Source organism: Benincasa hispida, chromosome 2, assembly GCF_027475165.1.
Source record: "Benincasa hispida cultivar pf3 chromosome 2, pf3_genome.v1.1, whole genome shotgun sequence".
NCBI lineage: Eukaryota > Viridiplantae > Streptophyta > Magnoliopsida > Cucurbitales > Cucurbitaceae > Benincasa > Benincasa hispida.
In genome coordinates this window covers 70,542,621-70,565,278 of record NC_143479.1, presented here as the reverse complement: position 1 = coordinate 70,565,278, position 22,658 = coordinate 70,542,621, and the positions used below count along the sequence as shown (strand labels likewise).

At 36.0% G+C, this 22,658-nt stretch overlaps 1 protein-coding gene and 1 non-coding gene across 2 annotated transcripts; one reads left to right on the top strand and one right to left on the bottom strand.

The window, feature by feature from the left end:
• Positions 1-6,728: 6,728 nt before the first annotated feature.
• Positions 6,729-6,816, bottom strand: TRNAS-GCU (transfer RNA serine (anticodon GCU)). Its single transcript has one exon. It is a non-coding gene; the product is annotated as a tRNA-Ser (tRNA).
• An 11,794-nt stretch (positions 6,817-18,610) lies between these two features.
• AXR4 (alpha/beta-Hydrolases superfamily protein) lies at positions 18,611-22,118 on the top strand. Its single transcript, XM_039024211.2, has 2 exons — positions 18,611-20,015; positions 21,428-22,118. The coding sequence occupies exons 1-2, from the start codon at positions 18,807-18,809 to the stop codon at positions 21,647-21,649; spliced, it is 1,431 nt and encodes a 476-aa protein (XP_038880139.1). The 5' UTR covers positions 18,611-18,806; the 3' UTR covers positions 21,650-22,118.
• Positions 22,119-22,658: the final 540 nt, after the last annotated feature.

Here is a 22,658-nt window from a genome sequence, read left to right as displayed (position 1 = left end):
CAACCAAATCTAGACATACCTGTATGAGATCGTTAAATAGATCTTCAGGGATAGAGGACGGCCTCTTCACGATAGAATTGTACCTTTCCTTCTAAGACTAAGAAGAATCCACTTTATTAAATTAACGAAAACATCACTTACTCTTTATTTAGAAAATGTTATTATTAAGCAAACAAAGAAGAAAAAGAGAATTTTTTTGCCTAAAAAAGACCTCTCGTCAGACTATTGACTGAAAATTGTGTATATAAAGTCTTGAACCTACTTTTACAAGAAAGTAAGTAATCTCAGGACCCGGGCATTTATCCAATGCTTACTTTTAGGCATTAGTCTATTTTTGCGAGTTAGAAAGCCCGATCCATGTGCGGATCCTTCTTTGGACTTATCAACGAACGTTCATCTTAAAATTCCATGGTTGGAGTCATAATGCATGTTTCTAATCGTCTTTAGGCAAGAGCTATACTACCCCTCCCGAATCTATTCTTCAGCCCAGTAACTAGTGTCCATAGGGCGTAGCCTTAACCAGTAGGATACACAACTCACTGGCGGAGTGGGCTTAACAGCTTCGAAGGAAGGGTGAGCAGCTATAGCTACATTGTTCAGCTTCCCCTCGCTATCTCTGTCTTCTCTTTTTGGAACCCCCTTCTTTTGCTAGCAAAGTTTCATGTTTGATTTCGTAAGACGAAGAGTCATTCGATCATATTCCCCATACCCAACTCACGGGTCTTTCTTAGTAAAGGATCGAAACAAGGAAACGTCTTATGCCATATCGACCGAGTCATTTCTCGGGGACATGTTCCCAAAATAACTCCTATATATTGAACGAAATCTGCTGCTACTAGAAGAGCGATGCCCTAGGACCAGGCTCGAGGGAAGGAGAAACTACCTAACTTAGCGAGCTAGCAGGGACTAAAAGATAGGAGGCTTATTGCCACACACAAAGGAACGCCCTAAGGGCGGAGCTTATATCATTCCTAGTCAGGAATGTAGGGCAGGGGAAGCAGAATGCCTTATGCAGCTAGAAGTGCAGGGACGAAGTGAGTTTTGTTGTTTTTCAGCGAATGAAAGAAACTCAGAATCCCGTGCAATTGAGATTTGATAGTTGAATTCATTCACAAAACCCCGGGAATTTTAGATGAATCACTCCATAACGAAAAGTGCTAAGGTCCTCTCATTTACTATTTGCGTAAGTTAGTTTTTTCTAGAAAAGAGGGAAAACTGTATGAAAAAGTTGCTCAAACCCATCTTTTTTCGTTACTTTGATCGGGATGTAAAGATGTATTTTAGAACCTTGTTTGATGCTGACCACATGCATTAGGCAACTGTTCCGCTATTACTCACGTTAGTAGAGGGAAAACACTTTAGGGGATAAATAGTGCTATATAGTGCAATATTTGAGTCAATGGGTGAGGAAGCGGGATAGGAACCAAAGTGAGATAAACAACCTAGTTGTCCTAAGAGCAGATTCATCCCCAAATGGAGCAAGAGAAAACCTAAACCTTACTCCACCAAGCCTTTCCAGATGCAAATCCTGCTAATAAAGCCTCTGACATTATCTTGTGCGGAGCCAGATCTGTACCATTTCTTCTTCAGAGAAGATTACGGAAGTCCGACTAATCCTCATTTCCAAAAAGCATCACTCCTATCCGGAAAGATTCCCTCCATCTGGTTCCTTCATTTCAGTCTTAGTCCAGCTTGTAACTAACTCCAAACCCTCTTTCTCTCGAGCGATGGGATTTGTGACGAAAGCAAAGAAGATTTTGGGCCCCAACAACAAAGGAACGGGCATTTTCGGGTACTAGCTCGCTTCCCATTACTCAACGAGGGAAATTCCTCTCACCAGGTTCGAGCAACTTGAGAATTCCTCGCACATAATTAAGGGAGCCATTGAAAGGTGACTGAAACACCAGCAATGGCGACTACCCGAGCTAATGATAGAGGCAAGAACACTTTCCGACCAAGTCCCATTAATTGATCATAACAACATCTACTGTGCTGGCCTTATCTTTTGTCGCTAGCTTCCGCCGCATGAATAAAGGAAAATGGTTCCAAGAAATATTGAATGGTGATGTAGGCGGGGTGGTTTCGAGAAATACAAATAACCTCTGGGTTTTTTCAACTGTGGCGAGCATCTGGAATAACTAGTGAATTACAACTCTATTGTACCGCAATTGGTGCATTAGTCTTTGCAGCCTTAATGCTTTTTGCTGGGTGGTTTCATTATCACAAGGTTGCTCCAAAATTGGCTTGGTTCCAAGATGTAGAATCCCTGTTGAATCACCATTTAGCGGGTCTGCTAGGACTTGGGTCTCTTTCTTGGGCGGGACATCAAGTACATGTATCTTTATCGATTAACCAATTTCTAAATGTTGGAGTAAATCCTAAAGAGATTCCACTTCCTCATGAATTTATCTTGAATCGGGATCTTTTAGCGCAACTTTATCCTAGTTTTGCTGAGGGAGCAACCCCATTTTTCACTTTGAATTGGTCAAAATATGCGGAATTTCTGATTTTTCGCGGAGGATTAGATACAGTAACTGGGGGTCTATGGTTAACCGATATTGCACACCATCATTTAGCTATTGCAATTCTTTTCCTGATAGCGGGTCACATGTATAGGACCAACTGGGGCATTGGTCATGGTATAAAAGATATTTTAGAGGCTCATAAAGGTCCATTTACAGGCCAGGGCCATAAAGGACTATATGAGATCCTAACAACGTCATGGCATGCTCAATTATCTATTAACCTAGCTATGTTAGGCTCTTTAACCATTATTGTAGCTCACCATATGTATGCGATGCCCCCTTATCCATATCTAGCTATTGACTATGGTACACAACTTTCATTGTTCACACATCACATGTGGATTGATGGATTTCTCATAGTTGGTGCTGCTGCGCATGCAGCCATTTTTATGGTAAGAGACTATGATCCAACTACTCGCTACAACGATCTATTAGATCGTGTACTTAGGCATCGTGATGCAATCATATCACATCTGAACTGGGTGTGTATATTTTTAGGCTTTCACAATTTTGGTTTGTATATTCATAATGATACCATGAGTGCTTTAGGGTGTCCCCAAGATATGTTTTCTGATACCTGTTTCTGGATCTCTACTTTACGGAAATAATATTATTTCTGGTGCTATTATCCTTTTTTTGAGCCTGATTCTTCTTTTTCGTCAATATTCTTTGAATTGAAATAGAAGATATGGCTCTCGAGTTGTATGTTTGATGTATATTTCCCTTCTTTGTTTCACCTCCCTCTTTTACTACTATCTACGCATCTACTTTGTTTCTTTGTTTGGTCTTTCTTTTTTGCAAATTCTGATTTTTGGTGTATTGGAGGGGGTTCCTTATGAGAGCCCAGCGAACTCCTCATCGGAAGATTCCTTCGGGCTCCAGGTCCTGTTGGAGCCTTGGCCCGTTACTCCAAATCTAGCTTTGGAGTCTTCCATGAGGAATAGAGTCTTAAGATTGGAAAATGCTGACTCCATTTTTCTTCTAGGTAAGGAGAAAGGTGCATACTGGAGAGAAGTAAAAAACGACCTCTTATCTTGCTCCTCTCAAAGCAACTATTCTCGAATGAGATCATTCGAGAATAGGGATCTCCAGATCCGGGAGCTAAAACACTCATGTTACACTCTTTTTCATAGTATGGATATTGTGAGGAAGACTATTTTACCTCTTCTTTATTTCGTTGTTTTTTACAATACAAATAGAAGCGGTATTATTATGTCATTGGTGCCAGATTGAAATGTCATTGAATGTATCTATTTTATGCGAAAGCCTGTTATAAATCACAGGCTGAAACAGGTGAAATCAAGGGACATTACTTGAATGCTACTGCAGGTACATGCGAAGAAATGATGAGATGAAAAGGGTTGTATTTGCCAGAGAATTGGGAGTTCCTATCGTAATGCATGACTACTTAACAGGTGGATTCACTGCAAATACTAGCTTGGCTCATTATTGCTGAGATAATGGTCTACTTCCTCACATTCACCGTGCAATGCATGCCGTTATTGATAGACAGAAGAATCATGGTATGCACTTCCGTGTACTAGCTAAAGCGTTACATATGTCTGGTGGAGATCATATTCACGCTGGTACCGTAGTAGGTAAACGTTGAAGGGGAAAGAGACATCACTTTAGGCCTTTTGATTTACTACGTGATGATTTTATTGAAAAAGACCGAATTAGCACTTCTCAGATCAGGCTGGGCCTCTCCAGCGGAGCTGGGTGCCGGGGCCCTAGATGCGCTAACGATTAACACATAGGGGGGTGGTTGCCCGGGTTTCTCGGCCTAGTATCCTGCACCTTCCGTTCATGATATCTACATTCAACTGTACCTCGGAGACACGGTCGAAGCACGCCCAGTGTGCTTCTTTCACGACATGCTCTGGTCCCGGGTGTCGTTCAGTGGTCTTCTAGCATTAGAAGAAGTCGTGTCCGTCCTGGACATTCGCAATGTCCTCCCACACTTTTTTTATTTTCAATATAGGACAAACTGAAGGAAAAGGCTGACCCATTCGGTGACTTTCACGGTCGCCCTCACTCAACCGACTTGAATCTGAACTAGGATTCAGATTAAGTCTTACCGAAATCGGATTTCCTTTTCGTGCCATATGCGCTTAGACTTGACTTTATCCCCCTTTTTTTCCCGATCCAATATTTGTTCTTGAAAGTCTTCGTTTTTGTGTCGAAGCAAACTCTCCAAATTTATGACCAACCCTTCTTTCAGTGATCTTACAACGAACAGAAGTTTTTCCATTGTAAATTCGTACGGAGCTATCAACGAATTCCGGCAAAATCGAAGATCTACGTGACCAAATTTTCCTGTTCAAAAGAGGATCTCTCTTCTTCTTCATTCTCAACAGGAATGCATCAACAAAACTGCCCTTCCATATAGATCGTCGTGGCATAAACTCATAATTTCTTCGATTCCGCCCCTCTTCCTTCCCCCAACCCAACTAAGGGGAAACACCTACTTTATAAAAGCTAGAATGTTGAAGAGGATTGTTTACGCACACAGCAAAGAAAGACATATGCTAAAATACATAGGCAAAAGACAGATAGGCATAGTGCGATGTTCAGAACATGCAAAAAAAAGAGATATCTAAAGCAGTTCCTCTTCCTGCTGCACTTTATCGCCGCTCCGAGCTGTACTTCAAGCTTTTCCTTCAAGCAGTCTCTCAGGGTCAGGGATAGTCTCAGTACCTTTTTTGAAAAGTCTCGTTCTCTCTATTTGAGCTAGTTGCCTTTTTACAGTGGAGGTTAGAATAGTGGACGAGAGGGACCAAAAAGCCATTCTTTATATACCACTCCGTGTCCGAGAATAGAAGTGGTTCGTTTTGTTTCTATACGCAATTCGACGATTTTGTTTGTGTTTATGTTGGCGATTTCTGATGTGAATTCGGCGGGTCATCCCCCCTCCTACGGGTTCCCCCACCGACCCAGTGACACACCAACCATGCCCCTTCCCTTTCTCCGATCATAAATCCCCCTGATCCCTTTCTTTGTCTTTCATCCTCCCTGCTGTTCATCCTATAAAAATAGTTAAGTGAGGCCCCATTCTTTCTAATTCAAAAAGGAAAAGAGGGGCGAAGCAGCTCGACCAATAGGGAGAGGAATCGAGGCATGATCACGGGCCCTTTCTCGATATAGGTAATCCTTAGTATACTAGAAAACTTAGTGGGTCTGAAGGCAAGACCAAACGAGTTAACCCAGATACGACCCACAATCTCGGACAGGACACGGCCTATTCTATTGGCTTAAAAGCCAGTGAAATTTATGTATTACAAAGGTGTTCTTGCGCCTCATCTTGTCCTTGTTCATCTGAGTAGGTGCTCAAATCAGCATCATTTGCCACCAAATCATCGTAGAAGCAAGCTACTCTAACCGATTGGTACTCGGCTCCCTTTCTTTGCAGCTTGGGGGATGGAAGAGAGTTAACTATTCGGATATTCATACCCTTTATTTTTCCTGTCTCAGCCAGAATGCTAGTGGAGAATCTCTCCCTGGCCTTTCAACTTAGCAATCACAGAATTCAGGGGAAGGCTCGTGCCCTGCCGTAGGAGAAAGAAGGTCCTCGCTCAAGACTTTAGGTTCACAATCTAATGATAGTTGTCACTCTCCTCAAGTGGATCAGAGAAAGAAAATCCCTTGTTAAGTTAACGATTGATGCGCGTAAATCTTATTATGGTGTCAATTCGAGAAGAATCAGTTCTCCCAGTCCAGCTAGAGCAATAGGGGTTTTCTTCAACAGTGCTTTTTCAACTCTCTCAAAATGGAATCTATTCCAAAAATATATGTCATGGTTCCTTACTTCGACAGGGCACAAATATCTAAATTTTCTATTTTTAGATACTTTTTCAGACCTATTGCCAATACTAAGTAGCAGCCAAAAATTTGTATCCATTTTTCATGATATTATGCATGGATCAGGTTAAAATAGAGAATCTATTCTCTCTTTTTTTTTTTTTTTTAAATGATCTTGGAGATTGTGTAATGCTTACTCTCAAACTATTTGTTTATACAGTAGTAATATTCTTTGTTTCTCTCTTCATTTTCGGATTCCTATCTAATGACCCGGGACGTAATCCGGGGCGTGAAGAATAAAAAAAATCTGATTTTTTTCCTTGCTTGATTTTGAAATGTTCTTAACATTTTATCTATTCCACATCTTTCCTCAACTATAAAAAAATACCAAGTAATTGACAGAAACGGAAAGAGAGGGATTCGAACCCTCGGTACAAAAAAATCGTACAACGGATTAGCAATCCGACGCTTTAGTCCACTCAGCCATCTCTCCCCAAATTGAAAAAGGATAATTACTATCATACATTGTATAAAAAATTGAAAATGAAGGCTTGAAAAAAGCCCTTCTTTATCTCTCTTTATTATCTTTATCCCTTTCTCGACGGATGCTCCTATTACACTCGTAGTCTCTGAAGGATGAGAACCAACTATGTAGTATCTACATCGAGAATTCAAGTATTGTATATGTCATTAGTTCGATCCTTTGTAGGAACTACCCGTAATAACAAACTTGCAAAATGAATCTGTTTATCATAAAGAGATTCGTTGTTCCGGACCCTGCTTCACCTTAATTGTTATTTGAACAAGTAAAAGTTATGTCTTGGTCCGAGTGGGGATTGTATTTCTCTTCTGCATAACAAAGCTTGCACTGTTTTTTCGCACTTAGGCACATAGCGCGCCATTGGTAATGATTTGACTACAGTGCCACAAATTCGCAAACTGATCCTAAGTAATCGTTGTTGTTCATTGGATTCCGGAAAGAGGAGGACTAAATGATTATTCGTTCGCCGGAACCAGAAGTCAAAATTTTGGTAGATAGGGATCCCATAAAAACTTCTTTCGAGGAATGGGCCAGACCAGGTCATTTCTCGAGAACAATAGCTAAGGGTCCTGATACTACCACTTGGATCTGGAACCTTCATGCTGATGCTCACGATTTCGATAGCCATACTAGTGATTTAGAGGAGATCTCTCGAAAAGTATTTAGTGCCCGTAAAGAAAGAAACTTCATAGAAGTAGAAATATGAAGAAATAGGTATGCCTAGATACTTTATTCTATGGATAAAGGATCTAATTGATAGAAGAAGCACCGTAAAGATCAATTAGTCAGGTTTTGGCCGATACAATAAAAACTGCTTACTTATATCATGATATAAGATCAAAATGAAGGAATCCACTTATGTAATAGGGTGGATCCCCTAAGATATTGAGCAGCGGTGTAGCATCAGATCCCAAAGACAGTAAGTCTTTTCTTTCTTATGAAGGAAAGTCTTTTTCAAGGATTCTATATAAATTTCTAGATGAAACCGAGATAGTTATCTTTTAGAAAATTGTAACGATAGTGGAATGCCTATGCTTTATTCTTCTGAAGGTGGGAGAAAAGATAAAACTTATTTAATTATTCAGCAAAATTGAAGTTTGAAACTTATATAATTAACCTCTTTTGCTTAACTCGAGAAAAAAAATGGGCTAGATCTATGAAAAATTTCATTCAATTAGATTAGATATGGTAAATTTTTAAAAATATGGGATAGCAAAAGAATTGACTGTTGAGCCATATGAGGTAGGAAACTCTCAAGTACGGTTATAAGGGAAGGAATTTACCTGCCTATTTCGACCGGGGAGAACAGGCCATTCGATAGGGAGATTCTGAAATTGCGGAGGCTTGGTTCAATCAAGCCGCTGAGTATTGGAAACAAGCTATAGCACTTACTCCTGGTAATTATATTGAAGCCCAAAATTGGTTGAAGATCACAAGGCGTTTCAAATAAGAAAACTCTGTTTAGTTTTTTCTATTTAAATTATTAACTGCTAAGCTATTATGAAACTTTTCTTTTGATAAATATTTTCAAATATGAATGTTTTGTATAAATATATAGCTATTATATTTAGCTAGTATTAGTTAGAAATTTTGATATTTTGATATTTGTTATAATTCTTTGTTGTCTGCATCAGTCAAATCAAATAAAAGGGATAATTTCTCAGTGGAGAACCAATCAAGGAATTTCATTATATCCCTTTTTACTTTTCATGAGAAATTGGCTAAACTAAGGAAAAAGAAAAAAGAAATAGCATTAAAATATATTTTTATTGACCAATCAGAATTGCATCTTAGGATCTATAATTGCCTCAAAAGATCCAATATACATACATTATTTGACCTTTTGAATAATAGTCCAGATGAACTTATGAAAATAAAACATTTTCGCATAGAAGACGTAAAACATATATTAGACATTCTCGAAATGGAAATTTTTTTTGCACAAATTGGAAATCCATTAGATTTTTTTGTAGAAAAACTTTATAAAGAAAAACGGAATCCGTATACTCATACTCAAAATAAATCAAAAATTTTATTAAATAAATATGTGTATCTAGGGGTAATTCGCTTTGAAGCAACTATTCCCTAGATACACACGTCGTGATATTTTAGTGATATTTTATTTATTTCACAATTGAATCAATTTAAAAAAGACCTAAAGTTAGGGATTTATCAATCGGTAATGTTGCTCCAATATCCAACCAAAGGGTTACTACGGTACCAATCAAAAAGACGATTGTCGCTACTGGACGACGAAATGGATTTTGGAAGTTATTGACATTCTCCAAAAACGGTACAGTTAATAATTCTGCCGGTACGGAAACCATTAAAAGAACACCCAATAACTTATTTGGCACTGTATGAAGTATTTGAAATACAGGAATGAAATACCATTCCGGATACCAAACCAAATACGACGAGTAGTGGGGTCCTGAGCTATGCCTTGGCTAAACCTTGGAAATCTTAGTGCCATGATGCCTTTCAAATCCTCCTAGCCATTATCCGACTGCAATAATTCTTGCTAAGAAGAACGCCCATGTTGTGGAAATTCCACCCAATCTTGAAATACTCACTAATGATAGGGATTGCAACTACATCAAAAACCGCGACGTGAACGCACGCTTTGTGATGTTAGTGTGAGAACCTTTTTTGAAACATTTTCGGTTGTTTTGGTAGACGGAGACGGAATTGTTAGAGCCGATGTTCCTTTTCAAAGAGCAGAATCGAAGTATAGTGTTGAACAGGTCGGTGTAACTGTTGAGTTCTATGGTGGTGAACTCAATGGAGTGAGTTATAGTGATCCTGCTACTGTGAAAAAATATGCTAGACGTGCTCATTTGGGTGAAATTTTTGAATTAGATCGTGCTACTTTGAAATCCGATGGGGTTTTTCGTAGCAGTCCAAGGGGTTGGTTTACTTTTGGGCATGCTTCGTTTGCTGTGCTCTTCTTCTTCGGACACATTTGGCATGGTGCTAGAACCTTGTTCAGAGATGTCTTTGCTGGGATTGACCCAGATTTGGACGCTCAAGTAGAATTTTTGGGTATTCCAAAAACTTGGAGATCCAACTACAAAAAGAATCTAGTCTGATACATCTAAGTCATACAAGTAAAGAGATATATTCATTGATAAGAAAAAGAAAAAATGTGAACGGTGATTGGGATTGGATTGATGATAAAATAGAATCTTGGGTCTCGAACAGTGATTCGATTGATGATAAAGAAAGAGAATTCTTGGTCCAATTCTCCACCTTAACGATAGAAAAAATGATTGATCAAATTCTATTGAGTCTGACTCATAGTGATCATTTATCAAAGAATGACTCTGGTTATCAAATGATTGAACAACCGGGAGTAATTTACTTACGATACTTAGTTGACATTCATAAAAAGTATCTAATGAATTATGAGTTCAATACATCCTGTTTAGCAGAAAGATGGATAGCAATCCAGACCAAACAATACCTGCCAGAGATTGAGCTCGACTCGAGAGATGGAGATATAAAGGTGCGATAAAGTCCTCGGTGGCTTCATAATTGGACATTGAACCCATTTCATATGATGGGAGTTGCGGGTGTATTGGGCGCTGCTCTGCTATGCGCTATTCATGGTGCTACCGTAGAAAATACCTTATTTGAGGATGGAGATGGTGCAAATATATTTCGTGCTTTTAACCCAACTCAAGCTGAAGAAACTTATTCAATGGTCACTGCTAACCACTTTTGGTCCCAAATCTTTGGGGTTGCTTTTTCCAATAAACGTTGGTTACATTTCTTTATGTTATTTGTACTAGTAACTGGTTTATGGATGAGTGCTCTTGAAGTAGTTGGTCTAGCCCTGAACCTACGTGCCTATGACTTCGTTTCTCAGGAAATCCGTGCAGCGGAAGATCCTGAATTTGAGACTTTCTATACCAAAAATATTCTCTTAAACGAATGTATTTGTGCTTGGATGGCGGCTCAAGATCAGCCTCATGAAAACCTTATATTCCCTGAGGAGGTTCTACCCCATGGAAACACTCTTTAATGGCCAATCTCTTACTTAAAGAAAAATCGTCACATATTTATGTAATACGAAATTCTGAATGACTGACTTTTTTCAGTAAAATGAATGACTTGCTTCTTCCGTTTTCTTGCCTGTGCTAGCAGAGTATTAATTGAACGCGAGGAGACAGAGTATGAACAAATAAAAAAGAAGAGGAAACAAAATAAAAGAATAGACCAAATATTAATCTTTTCGCCAAGATAATCCCCTCACCTCAAAGGGGGAGGTCCATATCATAGTTGTTTTTTCAGTGCAATAAAGTTACATAGTGTCTATTTTTCGTTGATAAAGGGGTATTTCCATGGGTTTGCCTTGGTATCGTGTTCATACCGTTATATTATGAATTTCGTAACATTTTCTGATTTTTTTGATAGTCGCCAATTAAAAGGGAATATTTTCTCAATTTTTGTTATAGCTATTGCAGCCGCTGAAGCAGCTATTGGTCCAGCTATTGTTTCGTCAATTTATTTGGACTGTGAGATTCCTATGTTTCACTTGCTTGTCGTCTTTAAGTCAGCCTTGCTAGTCATTTAACAACGGTTATCCCCTCGGAGGGTTTTAATATAGGATTTGGAACAATTCAAACTCCATAAATAGATAGGATTTCTAAGGTCATTTTCAACTTTGACTTTCCAAATTCAGGAGCATCGTTGGGGCCGACTTCTGAGGTCTGAAAATAGAGGGTTACACTTACAGAATTACTAAAAAGTTAGTAATTTCTAACAAAAAACAGTAGCTAAATGACTATCGAAATATGAGTTATACTGGAGATAGTATTTAGTCAGGAATATCTTGTTGTAGTATCGTTGCAGAAATAATCTTGGATATATTCTTACTTTGCTAAAACTTGATTGGGTTTAAAAAGAAATTCACTAATAAAATTTGTTTATATTTTTCAGAATGACGAATTCATTAGTACAGTTGTTGGCGTCTGATAAACTTATTGAGGATAATTATGTCACTTGGAAACAAACCTGAATACTATATTGGTGATAGATGATCTACGGTTCATTTTAACAGAAGTATGTCCTCCCATTCCTGGCTCAAATGCAAACTGAATTGTTCGGGATGCATACGACAAATGGATTAGGGCTAATGACAAAGCTTGTGCCTATATCCTTGCCAGCATATCTAATGTTTTGGCGAAGAAACATGAGAGTATCGACACTGCCAAAGAGATTATGGAATCTCTCCATGGGATGTTTGGACAAACGTCATTCTCCCTGAGGCATGATGCTATCAAATACATTTACAACTGCTATATGAAAGAAGGGGGCTCTATTAGAGAACATGTCTTGGACATGATGGTCTATTTCAATGTGGCAGAAGTAAATGGGGTTGTCGTTGATGAGAAAAGTCAAGTTGGTTTTATTCTAGAATCTCTTCTGCAGTTTTGCACGAACGCACTTATGAATAAAATAGAATATAACTTGATTACTCTTCTAAATGAGCTACATACTTACCAGACTATGATGAGAGCAACAGGTCTGGAACCAGAAGTAAATGTTACTACCGCTGAGAAGAGAGGAACGTCCTCTAAAAAGCCCGATATTGCTTCTTCTTCACATGCAAGAGTATTCCAGTTAAGAAGAACAAGGGGAAAGGGAAGAAAAAACTCACTGGTAGAAAAGGCAAGACTAACGTTGTAGATAAAGGAAAATATTTCTACTGCAACGAAGAATGGCACTGGAAGAGAAACTGCCCTCAATACCTTGCTGAGAATAGAGCAGAGAAAGCAAAACAGGAAAACTAGTTCCTAAAGATTGCTTGTTGTCCTCAAGTTTGACAAGTGAGAGATGTTGCTGTCTGAAGATGATCTTATTTACTTTTGTTATTGTAATAAAAGCTAATTTGTCTTGTTATAAAAGAACAAATAGTATAAATTTTTATTGTAAATGAAATGTTCATTAGCAAAAGTTATGTTCATTCTGTTGTAAAGCAACTTCTATTAGAAACAACCTAGTTAAAAGCCTTTTGCAAATATTTAGATATTTAAAATGGCTAAAAATCAATAAAGGAAAGTAGTTATTTAACCTAAGTGATAAGTTTAAAACACTTGAAAAGTTCAATTGTACAAAACTTGGTGGTAAAATAAAACCGAAATACTTCGATTGGATCAAAGTATAGAAAGTTTGAGATTTTTAGGACTATTTGATAGAACATGAAATCCAGTGAAAACTTTCTACACCAAGTTGCCTTAATTGTTTTTTAACATCACTCCAATTTTAAGATATTTCTGAAATCCATATGAGATATGAAGAACTCAAAATATTGTTTATGATATGTAAAAGTTGTTTACATAGTTCAAAAATTTGAAAATATCGATATAAGTGTTAATATCGAACCCTTAAGGGTTGGAATATTATTCGAGATCACCATGTATTTTTTATTTCCATAGAAGTTTGCATATATAAATAAAGAGTTATTGATTAAATTTGACACTGTAAACAAAAGTTGTTTAGACAGGTCAGATGTATTTTATTCAAAGAGTTGAGAGTACATCGATATAGTAGGAGGAATGTATGACTTCCTAGCCATTATTGAGAAACAAGTGTTGTGAAAATAAGATTTATTTCCCATAAGAAATCTATTGTATACTAACATGTTTACAATGATTCTCTCGGCTAAAGTGTTTGAGAATCTCCTAGTAAGACTAGGATTATCATTTATATAATTTAGGACAAGTGGGAAAAAACTGGGTATGTGATACCGAATGATAAACTATGGGAATGTGATGCCCTAGTTTATTGTATTTTTCTGTAAAAACTCAAGAACTCAGTATTATATTTTTGGATATATATGTTACCACTGGAGTTTTATCCCAGTTTAACATTTTGAAAGTTATGGACATTAGAAACTAAACTCAAAACTTAGGAATAAAAAACTATTTTTCCCTAAAAAAGTTATCTCATTTTCATGCACACATACATTACTTCTTTTTAGAAAAAAAAAAGTTTTTTTTTATACAGATGATCCATTTACAGGCCTCTTTATGATTAATGAGCTGCCCACAAATGTATGAAATCTAACATTTTGCTTACATCAGCGCCTACTACGTTTGTATAATGTATGAGATGACTATGTCTATCGTAATTCTATGGGCCATATTTTTCTTTTTCTTGTGTGAGAAAATGAAGATCGAGAGATGACCATTATGTTAGGGCTACATGACCATCTCTAACGTCCTTATAGAGATAACTATCATATTAAAACTACATGATAGAACTACAATAAATATGACTATCTTTAACTGTGGGCTGGTCATCCATTCTAATTAAAAAAGCTCAGAAAAAAGATATTCTATTATAAATACATAAAAATAGATTCCCAATGATCAATATCCTAAAAGCCATGTATCATTTTTCATATTGTTCATATGTCTAGTAATAATTCATGTTTGGTGTTCATGTAAGTCCACATCCTACTTGCCACTTTGCCTATAAATAGTGACATTTGGTGGATCTCAATATAATGCACATTGGTGAGAAATCCACTTCAAAATTTCATTAATTTTCATATCCAATTTTTTAATTTTAGTTATTTTATTTTAGATTATATTTTATTTATTTATTATTATTATATTATATTTTCTCCATATCTGTGTTCCTGTCGTGCTCCTCAATTTCTATCACGTTATCAGTATGAGCTCCTATCATTTTTTCCACTAAAGGTAGGTCTTAAAGGTATATCGGTTTTTTTTCTCTTCGTTATAATTAATAAATTTAATGTTATTTTTCATATTAGATATCTTTTAAATTTTTAACATAAGTACAATATTTTATGATAGTGCAGTCATGACAAATCTCATAAAATTAGAATTTGTTGTCTTTGATATTAACGACAATAATTATTTTTCATGGGTACTTGATGCCAAAATCTACTTGGATGCTATGAATCTTGGGGAGACTATTAAAGAAGAAAATATGATATCCAGTCACGAAAAAGCAAAAACTATGATTTTCCTTCGTCATCATCTCCACGAGGGATTGAAAACGGAGTATCTTACAATAAAAGATCCTTGTATCTTGTGGAAAATTTTGAAAGAGAGGTATTTGATCATTAAAAAAAAAAACAGTTATTCTTCTTAAAGCTCGTTATGAGTGGATGTACTTGAGGCTACAAGATTTCAAATCAGTAAGTGATTAAAACTCTGTATTATTTAAAATCAGTTTGAAATTGTTATTATGCGGAGAGAAAATCACTAACCTGATATATTAGAGAAGACATTTTCTACATTTCATGTCTCGAATATGCTCCTACAACAACAATATTGAGAGAAAGATTTTAAACAGTATTCTGAACTAATTTCATGTCTTCTCGTGGCCGAACAAAATAACGAGTTATTGATGAAAAACCATGAATCTCGACCGACTGGAACAACATCATTCCCTGAGGTGAATGTTGTAAATGTTAATAATCGTTCTCGAGGTCGTGGTTGTGGTTGTGGTCGAGGTCATGATTGTGGTGGAGGAAAAAATAATTATTATTTTTGTGGTGGTTCTTCTAATCATTTAAATTTCAAAAGAACCATATAAAATGATGATCACAAAGGAAAAGCTCCACAAGATAAAAGTTCAAAGAGTATTGAAAATAAATTTTTTCGATATGGAATGATTGGGCATTGGTCACATGCCTGTCGTACGTCAAAACACTTAATTAACCTTTATCAAGCCTCCCTGAAGGAAAAAGAAAAAAAGAAAAATGTGGTAGCAAATTTTGCATATCAGAATAATGACATGTTTGATGGGGGAAGTTCCGATCAAGCACAACGGTTCTGCCTGCCATCCCATGATAAATTTGGATGTGACAGACTTCTTTGAATCTCCTGAAGAAAAGATTGACACAGTTAGTGGAACATCAAATGTTTATTTTGACTTTGAGAATATATATACTTAATGTTGTTGTTTTCTTTTATCTATCTTCATTTTTTAGTAACTTTTGTATATTTTAAGTGTTGTTTTTCTTATTGTAATTATTTTCTTTTAATGAAGAAACATGAATTATTTTCATATGTTAGGTGTTTAAAAAATGAGCAAAGAAGATCTATGTCTGGCAGACAGTGCAACTACACATACAATACTTATAAGTAAAAAAATATTTTTCCAAATTGATAATGCTGAAAACAAAAGTCAATACGATATCAAGTTCTATAAACCTGATCGAAAGTTTTAGAAAAGAAAATATTATTTTGCCTAGAGAAACAAAATTTATAATTGACAATGCATTGTTCTCTAGTCAATCAAAGAGAAATCTTCTAAGTTTTAAAGATATACGTTGCAATGGTTATCATATTGAGACTGATAGTAAAAATAATGTAGAATATCTATATATCATATCCACTGTCTCAAATGAAAAACGTATATTGGAAGAGTTGCCTATTTTATCTTTGAGATTATATTATACTCATATACGAGTAATTGAAACATATGCAACAATGAACCTGTTCATGAATCCAGACATATTTACAATTTGACATATCGATTGGGTCATCCAGGATCTATAATAATGAAGAGAATTATTGAGAATTCAAATAGACATCCATTGAAGAGCTAGAAGATTCTTCAATCTAATGAATTATCATGTGATGCTTGCTCTCAAGAAAAATTGATAATTAGACTATCACCAACTAAAGTTGGGACTGAATTACTTACATTTTTAGAACGAATTCGTGGTGACTTAAGTGGAAAGAAGCAATCAAGGCAGAATTAAACTCACTTTCAAAATGGCGGGATTTTTGACCAGTAGTCCAAACACCAGAAGATGTCAAACCTGTGAGATACAAATGGGTATTTATGAGAAAAAAAAAAGCAAATAATGAGGTCACAAGATACAAAGCAAGACTAATTGCACAAGATTTTTTATAAAGATCTGGTATTAATTATGAGGAGACATATTCTCCAGTGGTGGATGCAATTACATTAAGACATTTAATTGGCTTGACCGTGTATAAAAGTCTGGATGCATCTTACGGAAGTAGTCACAACATATTTATATGGATCTCTTGATAATGATATTTATATGAGAATCCTATATGGATTTAAGGTACCTGAAACATATAATCAAATTTCCGAGAATGATATTCAATAAAGTTATAGAGATCACTATATAGATTGAAACAATTAGGACGGATGTGGTATAATCGTCTAAGTGGATATTTATTAAAAGAAGGATATCAAAATAATCAAATACATCTGTATGTCTTTATAAAGAAATCACAATCAGAATTTGCTATTATAACTGTATATATTGATGACTTGAATATGATTGGAACTCCTGAACAGTTTTCAAAGGCAATAGAATATGTTAAGAAAGAATTTGAAATGAAAGATATCAGAAAACAAAATTTTGTCTTAGTTTGCAGAGCATTTAGCATATGAAATATTTATTCATCAGTCAACTTATACAGGAAAAACTTTGAAAAAAATTTATATGGACAAAACACATCCATTAAATATTCCAATAGAAGTTTGTTCATTGGATATAAAGAAAGATTTATTTCGACCTCGAGAAGATAATGAGGAACTTCTTGATCTTGAAGTACCATATCTTAGTACAATTGATGCACTTATGTATCTTGCTAATAATACAATACCAGGTATTGCATTTTCAATAAATTTATTAACAATATATAGTTCTTTTCCAACAAAAAGACATTGGAACATGATTAAGCATATATTCCGTTATCTCCGATGAACAATCAATATGGATTTGTTTTATTCAAAAAAATCAAATTTTGATCTAGTTGGTTATGCAAAATTTGAATATTTATCTGATTCACACAAAACTAGATCTCAAATAAGTTATTTGTTCACATGTGAATGAACTACTATATCATGGCGATCGGTGAAAAAGACCATAACGGTCACTTCTTCAAATCATGCTGAAATTCTTGCAATTCACGAGACTAGTTGAGAACGTGTATGGCTAAAGTCAATAACTCAGCACATTCGTGAAACGTGTGACTTGTCTTCTAATAAAAAATTTTCAATAATATTATATGAAGATAATACATCTTGCATAGCCCAAATCAAATGAGGATATATTAAAGGAGATAAAACAAATCATATTTCACTGAAACTTTTCTACATTCATGATCTTGAAGAAAATGTCAATATCACTATATAACAAATTTGTTCGAAGGATAACCTGACAGACTTATTTACAAAGGCATTACCGTAACTTTTGAAAATTTGTATTGGAATGCAGCGACTCAAAGGCCTTAAGTGATATTTTCTTGAGGGGAGTAAATATATTGTATTCTTTTAGGAGTATGTATTATATGAAATATGTACTTTTTTTCCTTCACTAGGGTTTTTTCCTATTGGGTTTTTCCTAGTAATGTTTTAACGAGACATATTTCATATATATATATATATGGACATCTAAGAGGGAGTATTATAAATATCATAAAAAATAGATGTCCAATGCTTGGTATCCTAAAAGTCATGTGTCATTTTTCATGTTGTCCATGTCATTTGTAACAATTCATGCTTGGTGTGCATGTAAGTCCACATTCTACTTGCCACTTTTCTAGTGGCATTTGATGGATCTTAATATAATCCACATTGGTGAGAAATCCAATTCAAAATCCCATTAATTTTCATATCCAATTTTATAATTTTAGTTATTTTATTTAGATTATATTTTATTTATTTATTATTATTATATAAATATATTATTATATTATATTTTCTCCATCTTTCCTCAATTTCACAACATATTTAACTTTCTTCCACGGACCAGATCAACTTCCACTTTACCAAATTCCTTCAATTTCCTTCATCTCACAATTTCCTCACTTCTTCATCTTCATCAACCATTTCTTCCTTCCCCTGATTCATTTATTCATTTTCCCCTTGTTCATGCGAGCTTCCATTCCCAAGCTCTCCAATCCCCATCAATGGTGACCATTACCGAGGAACCAGACGAGTCAGTGCCGAAGCCATCAAAGCCTAAATCCAACAAATCAAGTTCATCCTCAAAACCTCCGCCGAGCTCCACCACTGCACCCCCCAAAACCCCTCCATCTCCTACCCCAAATCCGTTCACCTTCTGGTTCTACTTCACTTTAATCGTCTCTTTCGTTACATTTTTCTTCATTTCTCTCCCTTCTCTCTCTCCCCAAGACCCCAAATCCTGGTTTTTAAGCCTACCCACCAGCCTCCGTCAACATTACTCAAAGGGTCGTCTTCTAAAGGTACAAATTAGCCCTAATTTATCTCCAATCGAAGTTTTCGCCGTTGAAAATGGCGTAAAAGGAAATGAAAATGTGGTCATTGTTCATGGGCTGGGGCTGAGCTCTTACTCCTTTCGCAAGGTTTTGGACTCATTAGGTTCCAAAGGAGTTCGTGCTCTGGCGTTTGATCTGCCCGGCAATGGCTTTTCCGACAAATCCACGGCTGAGATCGACGAGAGCTCAAATGGGGTTTTAGGGAGGCTTTTGGATGTCTACAATTTGATTCATGAAAAGGGTATCTTCTGGGCGTTTGATCAGATCATTGAAACTGGGCAGATTCCTTATGAAGAAATTCAAAAACATGTTCCTAAGAGGAAGATCTTGAAGCCAATTGGGTTAGGCCCTGAAGAGATTGGTAGCATTTTGGGGCAAATCGTAGATACTATTGGTTTAGCTCCAGTGCATTTGGTTCTTCACGATTCAGCTTTATCAATGGCGGGATATTGGGTTGCAGAGAATTCAGGATTTGTGAGGAGTTTAACTCTTATTGATACTTTATCAAAGCCTTCTCTTCCTTTATGGCTCTTGGAGTTGCCTGTTGTGAGAGAAGTTATTTTGGGATCAAATTTTGTGTATTCAAGGTTGATCAACCTTTGCTGTTCTAAAGGGAATGATGCTCCCATTGATGTGGAGGCTCATAGAGTTCTTTTGAAGGGCCGCGGTGGGCGGAGGGCAGTTGTTAGCATGGGGAAGAAGTTGAATGATAGCTTTGACATTTCAGAATGGGGTGGTCTGGATGATCTGAAAAGTGTGCCAATGCAGGTTATCTGGTCGAATGGTTGGTCGAATGAATGGAGTGCCGAGGGACGTCGAGTTGCTGATGTGCTTCCACAGGCATCCTTTGTTAAACATTCCGGTGGACGGTGGGCTCAAGTAAGGATCATTACTTCAATTGAGAATTTGTAATGAGTTTAGCTCATGTTCTGTGTAATGAGTTTTCAGTCTATATTGTGGTTTGCTGAATTCAAGAGTATCAATATCCTTTCTAGGACGAGGACTTTCATGGATTTAAGCATAACATAAATATGGTCAGGCCTGCCTATAGAGCGGCTTTAGCATTCGAGTCGGATCTTCATATCTTAGAAGTTAGAACCAGCGTTGTTCTAATCATAATGTGCAAAGTTCGAGTGAAGTAGGTTGTGTATTACATAGCTTAAAAAAATAAAATGAAATCTAATACTTTGAAATTTAACATTATCAAGCTGGACATGTTAAGCATGAAGGTTGTTGATAGGAAGTTGGAGTGCTTGGGATTTTAGTTCTGTAAGACTAGGTGAAAATAAAACTGATAGAGGCTAGGGAGGGGAGAGAAATGAGTGATGTGACACTGGATAACTTATTGAAGAAATATAGACTTGGCCAATGAGGAGTTCGAGACAATATTTCTGTCAACCAGTAGTTGATATGGTGGAAACAGTTTTCTTTTCTAGATTTTACAGAGATAGGTACATAGACAGAGACTTTGTGTTTGTGGAAATGGAGATAGTAGAGAGTCGGAAAGAGATGCTCAACCGCTCAAGACTTCGAGCCTCAGGTTAGATCATTTGAGAGTTGAAACAGGTGGAAATGAAAAATGTTGAATTGTACACATCTGAACATTATATTTGAGGCATCATGTGTGCTTAACAGTTGATTGTAAGAGATTGCTTAGGCTCCTGGTGTTATATGGTCACTTTCTGGCTAGGAGAGTAGAGAACCTTTTAAAACTCTCCTTAATGCATTCATTTTGTAAACTTTTTTTTTTTTTTTTTGAAACAGAAGCAAAACTTTTCATTGAATAATGAACGAGTTTAATGCTCAAAGTACATGAGAGGAAACAAAAATAAAAAGCTTCAAAACTTGCCAATACAAGGTTAGAACCAAATTACAATTGAGAGACTAAAGCTTTGAAGAAGAATTAAGAAACATTCCAATTGAACAAATATCTCATGCTGAATACTCAGCAAAGAGCTATGCAAGAGAACAACGCAATAAGAATTTAGCTCTAGCAAAACCAAAACGATTAGAAAAGAAGCTTCCACCACAACAGCGCACAAAGATTGTGATCATGATTGTGTCTTGTCCATGGTAATAGGCTGATTTCATCTGTCTGTGGATTGACTCCTTGATTATCATTTTTGTTTGCTTAAATGGTCTCCATTAACTAGAATATGTTTATGTCGTCTCAATAAACATTTCATTCACCATCTTTGATAATGATAATCTATTTCTTCAGCTTGCTGGTATATAGACTTGTCATTCTCTCTTTCAATGTTAAATATGCCATTTATCTTTGTCGACCTCAGGAAGATGTAGCTGATGTTGTAGCTGACAGTATAGCTCAGTTCGTATCCTCATTACCCCCCACGGTTAGAAAATCTGCTGAAGAGACTACTCCTGAACACATTCAGAAAGTTTTCGATGAATCTGGAAATAGCGACCACCACCACCATCACGATCATGGGAGCCATGGCATTCATGGAGCTGGTTACATGGACGGATATGGGCTCGGCAGTCATGCCTGGTAAACTAACATCCTCATCTTTCTGCAGGACACACTCTCAAGAGAAGGGGTCAGATATATGAATATCCCATTGAGTCCCTTTGAGTCCTTAGATTGATTGTACTTTTGTTTGAGCTTCTCAGGAAAGACAACCTGACGTAAACGTATCTTGACGACTCGTAACATCTTAGATATTTCAAAAGTTATTTACTTTCTTTTTTTTCTTTTTTCTTTTTCTTTTTCTTTTTCTTTCTTTTTTTTTTTTTTGTTACAGGACATATTAGATTGGTGCTTGCTGATTGGTCTGTATTTAATCGATGTGTTGCTTCATTGTTTTGAATGGTGATCTTACACTTTCATTTCTTGAAACTGAAAATTTTGTTCAGAAGAAGACGAACTTATGCCAGTCTTGGAATAGTTTTGTGTTGTAGGATGCAAGTCTTCGAAAATGTATGGATTTATGAATTACAAAGTTTTATTATTTGTCTTATCAACTTTTGTTTTTATTTAATCATCGATTTGAGCCAATATGAGCATAGCTACTATCGACTTCGAGGTCTAAGACTCAATTTCTCACTTCACATATTGTCAAAAGAAAAATAAAATCTTCATTTGACATATTACTTGTTTATTATCCATCTTTTTTCACTAGGTGAAGAAACGGGATGAAAACAATCTTAAGGCCATGTTTATGCATCCATAAATGTAATCAATCAATGTAAATAAAAAAAAAAAATTAGGATCTATCTCATTTTCATTCATTGTGTTTGTTATACTTAAGAATCAATGTTTATATATTTGATAAAAAGAATTATAGAATAAAAAGTAAAGGTTTTAACACTACTACAAATGGTGTCATTTAGACTTGCAAATTTAATAATGATCATATTTGTAAATTATTTATTTGTGTGGCATATCTACAAATATGACAATCAATTTTGACACTCATTACAATTATTTTAAATCCTAAGTTTAGCCTTGACTTTTTAGGAGGCGTTTGGGGGCAAGAGTTACCATCAAAATATAATAACACC